The sequence below is a fragment of the Cucurbita pepo genome, chromosome 6 (genome assembly GCF_057944985.1).
Source record: "Cucurbita pepo subsp. pepo isolate OVF chromosome 6, ASM5794498v1, whole genome shotgun sequence".
NCBI classification, from domain to species: Eukaryota; Viridiplantae; Streptophyta; class Magnoliopsida; order Cucurbitales; family Cucurbitaceae; genus Cucurbita; species Cucurbita pepo.
This window is the reverse complement of record NC_141803.1, coordinates 6826676-6838082: the sequence shown is the minus strand read 5'-3', so window position 1 is coordinate 6838082 and position 11407 is coordinate 6826676. Positions and strand designations below refer to the sequence as shown.

General features: G+C 33.8%; 1 protein-coding gene across 1 annotated transcript; it reads left to right on the top strand.

The window, feature by feature from the left end:
- Positions 1–1418: 1418 nt before the first annotated feature.
- Positions 1419–9120, top strand: LOC111811079 (DEAD-box ATP-dependent RNA helicase 28-like). The gene is made up of 19 exons (XM_087125076.1): positions 1419–1823; positions 1901–2080; positions 2162–2230; positions 2431–2537; positions 4299–4377; positions 4659–4832; positions 4936–5084; positions 5208–5303; positions 5534–5636; positions 5738–5800; positions 5928–5989; positions 6588–6684; positions 6940–7058; positions 7130–7172; positions 7311–7412; positions 7849–7947; positions 8056–8139; positions 8293–8570; positions 8666–9120. Exons 1-19 carry the CDS (start codon positions 1500–1502, stop codon positions 8679–8681), a joined length of 2244 nt encoding a protein of 747 aa, XP_086981202.1. The 5' UTR covers positions 1419–1499; the 3' UTR covers positions 8682–9120.
- Positions 9121–11407: the final 2287 nt, after the last annotated feature.

Sequence of the window (11407 nt, the reverse complement as noted above, 5' to 3'; positions counted from 1 at the left end):
TACATGTGAATGAAAATTAAATTAAATTTTAATTATTTAAAATTATTTTAATAATTTGACTTAGTTATTTAATTATCTAAAATTAAATAATATAATAAAATTATTAAAAATATTTTATTTATATGAAATTTTAATAACATTTACCATGTAACACTAAACACAGTTATTTAATTTTCAGACATTTTTTTCTTCATTATATACAAAACTTTCAACCAAACGACCCATAATTAGTTAATATGAAATAGTTCAATGTGGACCAACATGAAAAGGTGATCAAAGTGCATAAATCTCATTTGCTTGTATGTTTAATCTATTTTATTTTACGGTGTAACAAAATCATTATGCTAAAGCAAATTTGGAAGCAATTTTTTTGGTAATGACGTGCTTGAACTATGTGCTGAAACAACTCTAGACCCAATTCACGTCGAGAAGGACACACAAGATTTTAATTTGAAACAACGAGACCTACAGATATTTAACAAACCAATAGGAGGCTCCTGGATGGATATCTAATCTTTTTCCGCTTTAAATGTGAGCAAGGAAGCCTTATAAAGGGAAGGTCCCAAGAGGCCCATCATCCTCGCTCGCACAATGCTCTGTGTTCACCCCCAAATTCTCGCTGGCACACCGCCCCTGTCTGGCTCTGATACCATTTGTAACAACCCAAGCCCACCCCTAGCAGATATTGTCCACTTTGGATTAAAGCTTTGAGGAAAACCGAGAAGAGAAAGCCCAAAGAGGATAGTATCTACTAGAAGTGGACTTGGGCTGTTACAAATATACAGTGATGAATCTCAAGTACTCTCTTATTCTCCTTTCCTCTAATATATTATATGTTCTATGATTAAGATTGAAAACTTGTCGTATAAAAAAATGAATATGTGGAGCTAAATTGTATAGACAAGACTTTTGTTTAGTTGACGTATGTGAGCGAGAACAAGTGAACCCTTCTTTAACAACACTCTAGTTCCGCGGTAAGGTTTCTTGAAGGTAATGGAACAGTTAGACATAATTCTTCCTCTAAAGCTTTTCTTTTAACATAATTTCTGGATATACTCGACCCTAGCAAAGGGTTATAAGAACCTAACAAAACCTTATCCCATCTGGCCCTTCAAATAGGTAAATGGGTCAAATTTTGTTGCAATATTAAACATAAATGAGTTGTCAATTTTTATGCTAACAATCGATTTAAATTCTCGCCACAGTGAGCATAGCTTAGAAATACTTCGTGTACTAATTTCCTTGAAGTCGAAAGTTCAAATATTCATATTATTAACCGAATCAGTCCGTACATCCAACGGAACTTTAAATTGATTAAATATAGGTTAAATTACAAAAATATCCTTGAAAATTGAAAAAAAGAAATTAAAAAAAAAAATGATGGAATGTTGAACCCTTAAAACTGTCTGCCGCCAGATTGTCGCCAAATTTTCAAAACCCATTCGCTAAAACCCTTTTCTCTGTATAACAAATTTAGGAATTCAAAAGCAAAGGCTACCATGGCTAAGAGTTTTGTGTTCGATCCCCCCAGTGACGAGGAATTCGACCACTCCGATGCTGAAGAAGACGAAGAAGATGAACAAGAAGAACGAGGAGAGGAACAAGGAGGAAAAGAGGAGGAAGATGAACCCCTTTCTCGTCGTCGCACTGAGTCTCCTTGGGATTTTGCCTCTTACTCCGAGTCGGTGGCTGAAGAACATGCCCGTAGAAGCACTACTTCTGTTGATTTCAAAATTTCCAAACTGCTTGAGAAGCGCTCCTCAAACGTCACTCCTACCGCGGCTGAAGATGATGAAAGTTCGGAAGAAGAATCTGACAGACAAGTAACTTTGTGGCCCTGTCTCTATTGCGCTATTTGCTTGTTTTATGACATTGCTAATTCTGCCGCTTTGATTTTTAGGAGGATTATAGACCGGAAGACGACGATGATGGAACTAGTAATGCTGGTGAGGGTAAGTCGTTTTTTGCGCCATCCGATGGGGCTTCCTTTCATGCTAATTCGTTCATGGAGCTCAACCTGTCGCGCCCACTGATTCGAGCATGTGAGGCTTTGGGATATGCAAAGCCGACGCCAATTCAGGTTCTTTTTCTATGATTTTTGTTTTTATTTTATTTATTTTATAGTATTGAATTTTATGTTCTTACTAATCTTGTTGGGTAGGCGGCTTGCATACCGTTGGCATTGACTGGACGTGATATATGTGGAAGTGCAATTACTGGTTCTGGAAAGGTATGGGTTTATCTTGAGCTTTCTTTGTAGTTAACTGTTACGAGAATTAGAGTTGTTGGAATAGGATGGTAGTTCTTGCTTTCGGGGAATTTGTTTTATGAACTATTGCAGAAATTCTATAAGCTGGACGACTACATAATGATTTGGAAAAGATGTGTGAAAGCCCTAGGATTGCTTTTAATCTTACCTTGTTCTCACAGACTGCAGCTTTTTCGCTACCTACTTTGGAGAGGTTACTCTATCGGCCCAAACGTGATCGTGCGATAAGAGTTTTAGTCCTAACTCCAGCTAGAGAATTGGCAATCCAGTAAGTATGTTTTTAAAGATACGTATTCTTTATCATGTGTTTTCATATAATCAACCAATTTAGATGTCAGTTAAAATTCAGTCTACATATATATATCTTGAGGGAAAGTTGTTGGATAGCTTTTTAATGAAGTGCCCAGTTTTAGTTCTTGCACGTCCATCACCTTGATAAAACATGGTCTCATTTTTTCTTGCAAAATGCAAATTTGATGCTGTCATTTATGGTTTCCATAATAAATGACAACTGAAAAACTATATTTCGATATTGATATAAATATTTGGTGGTATTCTCTGAGAATTCTGTTCTAGGCTATATTGGCTAGGCGACCATATTTTAAAATACAAGACAAATATCTTGTGGCTCAATGCTTGCTTAGGCTATGTTGTAGGAAATATCACTTGAAAGATATTGAAGAAGCTTTTAAGGGCTAGATTCTGATTGGTTAAGAAGCTTTAAAGGGTTAGAATGAATTCATGGAAGTCTCTAGAGTAATGGAGAAAGGTTTGGATGCAGGATAAAATAAAACTGATTTCAGGAAGTTGTGGAAAAAGAAAGAGAGGAAATGGCATAGGAAGTAAGAAGAGACAAAGATGAGAGAGATAATAATATTAAGAAGTGTGAAATAGTGTGGTGTATCAAGATAAGTTGGAAAAAAATATTAGAGGAAAAGGCAAAAGAAAGAGTGGTTTGAAGGAAAAAAAACAAAGTAGGAGGTAAAGAAAAGGGAGAAAAAGAGAACGAAGGGGACTGTTGTTGAAAAAGAAGAAGAAAAGTTGGTGGAAAAATGAGTGTGTGTGTGAAAGATGAAAGATGAAAGAGTGAAAAATATAGAGGTTGTAATCTCTCAGATTCACGACATCCACCTGTTTTGGGTTCAAGGCGTTCCCATATTTTTACCATGTTTCTTGGTTTTTCTTTTCAATCTCAATTGTAGTGTTGGAGTTTTTTTTGGAAGAGATTATTTAAATGTGGGAGATAAGAAAGAATCAGTGAACTAAAAAGAATAGCAATGGAAAAAGGATCCCTTAAATCAACTTTTTGTCTCCCTACGCTTGAGTGAAGCAATCAGATTTGTTGCATTGAGGTGCTAGCACTTTTAAAAAACTCTTTTTTTAGTTCAGGGCTTTTTTTGGTCATTGGAGTGGAGATTTGTGATTCAAGCGACATTATTATTGTTTTCCTTTTGTCACAAACAATGTTACAAAAAACTCCTGGTTTGGAGAATATTAAAGCAGCCCTAAAGAACCTTCCAAAAGATAATAAAATCTCTCTCCCCCCCCCAAAACTGAAAGACAAAACCCGAAAAACTATTCACCTAGATTTTGAAAACTATATAAAACCCCCGCTGAGGACATGCACATTGTAACACCACATTATGAACCTCTGACCACCCTTTGGAGAAGCTAAAGAAAGGGTAAGTCTAATATGAAGCCCTAAAAGAACTCCAATCGGAAGCATGTGCCTCACTAACTTCATGATAAGCCTCAATCAATAAGAACATGGTTTGAGAGATTCTACAACCCATATTTTATACCTAAAGCATGGCCCACTTCTCCCAAGGGCAGAAGAGTTGCAATATTATCGTCTTTGACCACCTAATGTCTCCTTGTATAAAAGCTATATTTTATTTAGTGCCCAATTAGACACAAAACAAAAGCTGAGCATGCTTTGAAAGATCTATTTTGTACACGTATTCCTCCTCTACATTTTCATGTTAATACTAACTGAAAATAAGGAAATTTTGCTGTTTTTTTCCTCCAGAGTTCACAGTATGATAGAGAAACTTGCTCAGTTTACTGATATCAGATGTTGCCTGATCGTTGGTGGGCTTTCAAGAAAGGTATGACCTAGTGTACTTTGGTGACTAAAGAAGAAGTTTGAAATTTCTACATATATAACATTTACTGGGATTCTAATTCTATATTGTAATTTTGTTTTAAAAAATTCGTTATGTATTCCTTTACATGATATATCACGGTCCTGTTTCATCATAATGTGAGGTTTTAGTGAAGAATCAAAATTCATTACTACAGGGGTTTTGACTCATTTTTCCACGAAGTATGGTTGATTTTGCTCTCCTTTCTTTGGTTAAGGATATTTTATTTTCTTAATTTTGTTCAGGAGCAAGAGGCTGCCTTAAGATCGATGCCTGATGTGGTTGTGGCCACTCCAGGACGCATGATCGATCATCTACGCAATTCCATGTCCGTAGACTTGGACGATTTAGCAGTTTTAATACTTGATGAGGCAGATCGTCTTTTGGAACTTGGATTTAGTGCCGAAATTCGTGAATTGGTATATTTTGGCCTCTATTGTGCAATTTTAATGACGGAGATTGTGTTCTTTGATACATCTATTTTTAGGTTTTGGTATAAAGAGTTCTTAATTTTCTTTAAAGGTTCGGCTTTGCCCAAAAAGGAGGCAGACAATGTTGTTTTCTGCTACCATGACAGAAGAAATTGATGAGCTTATCAAGCTTTCCTTGACTAAACCATTGCGCCTCTCAGCTGACCCAGCTACCAAGAGGCCAAAAACATTGACAGAAGAGTAATTTCCAACTTGATTTCTCCTCTAAAATTTGTTTATTAATTTATAAGCATATCTTAACCTGAGAGCATCTTATCTGCCGGATGATTTTTTAGTTATCAAGAATGTGTATTCCGCTTGCAGGGTGGTCAGGTTACGTAGAATGCGTGAAGTAAATCAGGAAGCTGTCCTCCTTGCTCTGTGCTCAAAGACATTTACTTCTAAAGCTATTATATTTAGGTATTAGAAACAAAAAGTTCGCGAGCAACTTTGTTTTTGGATCCTTTTAATTGGAGGGTTGCATCTAATTGTTTTACTAAGTCACGTATCTGACAGAGGTCCATTTTCCAGACTTAAAAGCAATCATCCTCTAGATCGAAACTGAGTCTAGTTAATTTAATGTTTTATTATTTTGTTTTCTGTATAACTAGTGAATTTTAACTTCATCATTCTTTTTGGTTGACCTGTAGTGGAACCAAACAGGCTGCTCATAGACTAAAGATTTTATTTGGATTAGCTGGCTTTAAAGCTGCTGAGCTTCATGGAAATCTTACCCAAGTTCAGCGTCTTGATGTGAGTGATTGCTTGTTAACATGTTTAAGGTTGGAATCATTAAATCATCCCCTTAGTTTTCCCCTCTGTATGCTGATCATTATTTTGATTTTTTTATGTAGGCTTTGGAACTCTTCAGGAAACAGCAAGTTGATTATCTTATTGCTACTGATGTGGCTGCTCGGGTGAGAACTCATTTTTAATGTTGTTTCTCGTCCTGTAGATATACAATATAGTTGAGAAAAAATCAGCTACATTAGTTTTACTGATATTTTTTCGTGCAATTTATGCTTTGGTTGAAATGTTGTGTAGGGCCTGGATATTATTGGTGTTCAAACTGTTATAAACTTTGCCTGTCCTCGTGATCTTACCAGGTAGGTATTGGGTTCTGGATTGTGTTATTTGTCACCGCGCAACCATATTTACTATTATTGGCATCGCATTCTTATTTTCTCTTCAATGGAGTATTCACTTTTTATTTTGTTTTACACTACATTTATGTATCTTTCATCTTCGTTGAATGTTTCTCATAAAAAAATAATAAAAAAGAACTTACTCGTCTGTTTTCTTTTTCTTTTATTCTTTCTGGAGCAATGAGTGGCTTTCTAAAACCCTTGGTTTGGAAATTCTGCATATGATTTGTGCCCATGATTCTTGTTGACTTCCAAGCATTCTTATGCTGAAAGGAATGCCTGTGATTTTTCCCCATAACACTATTTTAGAAATGTTGAAATTTAAACTTTTCCTTTAGTATTCTATGCATCGAAGTGCTGTAATGTCACAAGTACAACATTCCCAATCATGTTTTGACACTTGTTTCTTTCATTCCGACTTCTCATTCTTATCTACCTTATTTTTTAGGCATCTTTTATGAAAATTTCATGACTCTTTAAGGCATGCATCAACCATTTTTATATTTATTATATTTGGTTAATGGAGTTGATTATGTTCTTAACTTTCATGTTTTTGTAGCTATGTTCATCGAGTGGGTCGTACTGCAAGAGCTGGTAGAGAAGGATATGCTGTTACCTTTGTGACTGACAATGACCGTTCTCTTTTAAAAGCCATAGTGAGTGACTACCAATTCATTTGGAATAGAAAATAAAAAATCGAAAGTTACAGCCTTTTATAAGAAATCTTTTGGGACATGAGGGGTTGTTCATTTTATGCTGTCTGGAATCTGTTTACAAGGGGTTGTTTCTTATGAATTCGGGTTGGAATTTGTGGCCTGGTTTTTGTCGGACATTTAAGGCCTTCTTTCATTGTTCTTCATACAAGTCTTGTTTATTCTGAATTAATAGTGGGTCTTGACTTCAAATGACAGGCTAAGAGAGCTGGTTCCAAGTTGAAGAGCAGAATTGTTGCTGAGCAATCCATAAAAAAGTGGTCTGAAATGATTGAAGGAATGGAAGATCAAGTGAATATGATTCTTCGGGAAGAGAGGTTTTATCTGGTTTCTCTTCTTGTTTGTCCAATTCCCTTTCATTCTAGTCTTAATTTAATTTTTTTTGTAGAGAAGAGAGAGCTCTAAGGAAAGCTGAAATGGAAGCAACAAAGGTATTAGTCTTCATACTTATCTCTCTTTCATCTTTAAGTTGCATCATGAGTTGGCAGTTTTTACATCACATACCCTCTACTTTTACTGGAAATTTTAATCAACTCTGGTTAATATTTGCTCTTTCTTTGTGTACTCAGGCAGAAAACATGATTGTTCATCAGGAAGAGATTTTTTCACGCCCTAAAAAAACCTGGTTTATAACGGACAAGGAGAAAAAGCTTGTGGCAAAAGCAGCCAAGGTAAGTACTTGTTGCTGTATATGCTAGAAAAATCTAATGTTTGCAACAAAGGTTGGAAGTTTCCTGATTATGTGATGTGGACTTGGGGCTCTTAAGCTTCAGCTTTCCTTTATGATAATCTGTTTCCTTGTCTGAAACATGTCTTGTTATACATGCAGTGTTTCAAGTTAGCTCAATTTCTTTCCATGATTTTCCTCAAATGAAACATCGTGCTTTGCAAGAGCCTATGTTTTGACGTTTTTCAACTTTTACTTCTGTTGAAAGAGGAGTTGCTCTCCTTGTCGAAGCCAAAAACTTATTTGTTTTATTTTCTTTGAAATTGTTGAAATGTTAAATTACTTGAGCACTAGATTCTTTGCCTGTTTTTAAATTTTAGTATGAAACATGGTCTGTTCATCAGATAATTGTGCTCTTTCTATCTTTTCCTCTCAACTAGACATCTCTGGAAAAAGGAAAGACGTCTGGGAACGAAGTCGTAAGTGCACAACATGCCGAAGACCTTAAGATGAAAGAAAAAAGGAAGCGCGAGCGTGAGGTGCCCGAACATTGCATGAACTAGAACATTCTTTATATATTTTGAAGTTGTCAAGTTTAAAGTAATGACCCTAAATGGTACTTTTGATGATATCTATGATTCGAGCAGAAAAATTTGCCGAGGAAGAAGCGTAGGAAATTGGAAGCAGCTAGAGAAATGTTGGAGGAGGAGAAGCAAAATGGCAAAACAGGAGTATGACTTTTCCTATTTCATCCATTGCCACGTTTAAATAGTTTACTTCTTATCCATGCGATATTATATATCAAGCAATGAAGTAAAAAGATTAAGTTACCCTACAAGTGCCCCTATCATTTGTGGTTTATCACACAATTACAATAACTGCAGGGTGGGGGAGAAAATAAGAAAGACAAATCTGGATTGTCGCTCGTGAAACTTGCGTACCGTCGAGCGAAAGCAGTAAAGGCTGTGAACAAGGCGCTCGACTCGGGCAAGATTGTGAAGCAAAACCAGAAAACTAAGAAGTCTTCCCACAGAACTCAATCAAGATCCGAGGAGATGCGAGAGATGTTCCAAAATGATATGAGCGAGCAGAAGCAGAAACGACATGGCAGTGGCGGTGCTGGGATGAAAAAGTCTAAGCATTCCTTCAAAAGCAAGTCAAGGTACAAACCACTAATAAAACTTTTATTCAACCTTCTTCATGATAATAAGGGCGTGTAAATTAATGTTGTGGATGCTTTTGAATGTGTTCTTTTAGGTACAAGCGTAAATAGAAACTCTACTTGGATGTCGATTGGCCTTGTGTTTGCACGGGAACGGTGGCAACGTTAAGTTTGCTATCTGCATTCCTTGCACCAGTTTTGATGGCAGATGGGGTGGTTGTATATTTCTTTCCCTCAAAGTTGATTGCTCTCGGTCGGTTGTGACGTGCGTCGAGAGTCGAAATGCACCATCAACCTGCTGAAGCATAACCTAGTAACACAAATTTGATTTATAGAGATTTGTTGTACCATGAGAAGGAAAACAACTGGAATGAATGGTTATTAGTTTTTCAAATTTTTAGGCTGCCTAGTTCGAATTATTTATTTCATGATTATGCATCATCTCATTGAACTATGATTTTTATTTTGAGATTTCGTGCATGTTGTATGTCGTATGATTATGAATTAGTTCTCTAACATGTTATGAATGAATACATATACTTCGATATTATTCGCGTTCTTCTCTTTTTTATTGGTTTTTAGAAGCGTGAACAATTGTTAGTCTATAGTCAAACTTAGGGAATATGTTAATGAGTCCACTAGGTGGATTCACCCAACTCTATTCGAAAGAGAAAGTAGAACTCAAAAACAAGTATAAAAAATTAGGTTCCTCCAATCATGATACATATTGTAGGTGCACGCATTTGATACATAAACGATTCCATTTGTTGGAAAAAGATCCCATTTGAATTCTTATAAGGAGATCTCCAATATAAACAAAATTTCTAGTAGTTGGAAATATGTAGTTAAGCATCATGTTTTCTACAATCTCACATGAGATTTCTAAAATCTTACCTTTTTTTTCATCTTTTTTTATCTTAGGGATAGTAATGAGTTGCGAGAGATAATTCGAAAAGGGATGGAGGGAAGGGGAGAAGTCTTTTTTTTTTTAATAATTTTTTTTTGTTTATTTATTTATTTATTCTTGAATATGTTAAAAATGTGAGAAATTGGTAGAGGGAGGGATGGGTTACTTTTTTTTTATTTATAATTTTTATTATTTATTTATTTATTTATTGGGCTATTATAAAAATAAGTTTGATAGAGAATGTGATATTTAAAATTCTTGTATATCACATTGAATGCTTAGAAAATCTATGTTAAATAAATGTGGTCTATTAAAACAATTTTAAATTATGCAATTTTATAAAAGATTTTTTTTTTATTATTATCAAATAGTTATCGTTAAATTATCGAATTTTAATCATATTTAAATAAATAAACATATAAGTCTATTTATTTGATGGTAGGTGACAACACAATTAAGAAAACCACTCATTATCATCTTTATATAAACTCTGTGAGCATACTCATTTTGTGAGCATACAAGGTTGTTCTAGATCCCACCTTAATATCATAACATTTTTTAGCATACTTATTTTGTCTTTACACAAATATTCTACCTCTAAATCTCACCTTTATATAAACTCTGTGAGCAACTAACTAAAGTAGTAATAGTTGGGTAAATATATTTCCATCTTTAAACAATTTACCATCATAATGATATTTTTTTGGATGAGTTTTCCTAATTTATTGGTAACCAATAATTTGTGGAAACTAATTATGCCTATAATAAATTATCTAATCATTTCCATCTATTTTATTTTTGGAAAACTTGATAATATTAATGTACAACAAAAAAATATTTTCATCTAATTTAAGTTAAAAATATTTGATAATATTAATGTACAACAAAAAAATATTTTCATATAATTTAAGTGCAAGGTTTACCTTTTCTTCTAATGTTACCTTTTTTGAGTCACCATTTGTGCTTTAGGAATCTACCAATATCAGATTTTGACAAATTTAGATACTCAGTAGGTAGGATCTATTTAATTAGCGCATGTTACATATTTTATTTAAATTGATTTGGTTAAAATTCTTATATATCACATTGAATGCTTAGGAGATGCATACTAAATAAATGTTGTCTATTAAAACAATTTTATAAATATATATATATTTTTTTATCTAATAGTTATCCTTAAATTATCAAACTTTAATCATATTTAAATAAATGAACATAGAAGGCTATTTATTTGATGGTAGGTGACAACAAAATTAAGAAAACCACCCATCTATCATCAAATCTCTCAAAATGATAAATATACGGTGTCTAATTTTTTTTTATCCTTGTATATCACTAGTAAATGTTATTATATGTTTATCATCTTTTTATCTTATCTATAGACTAAAAATGATAAGTGTATCATATTTAATTTTGTTTCTATCGATAATTGTTATCGTATTCATTTTTAAAAGTATATAATGATACAATATAAAAGTGGTATATTAGTTGTAACCAACCTAAAGTTCTACATACTCATAGTCTCTACTAATGTCTCAGACTCATTTCTCAATAGGAAATATAACTTTTAAAAGAAAACGTCATCTATAATATAAATATCGAAAACATTAAAAACATTTTTTACTCTGAAAAACACAGTCATCGTCTTACGTGTTTAAATATAAAATACTAAAATTTAGAGAAAATAAAATAAATACAAAATAATTTAAAACAATGCATAACAACTATTCTAACCTAAAATATGCTTATGAACATACAACATGTATGTGGTCTCTCTAAATCCCATCATAACGTCTCTCTTAACACAACTCTTTAGTCTCATTTTTTTGTTACATTAAGTAACACATGATCGTAGATAGTTATATTAATATCCTTTTCATGCTCTTAGGTCGATCTATGACATGATGCAATATAACATTCGTCATCATAT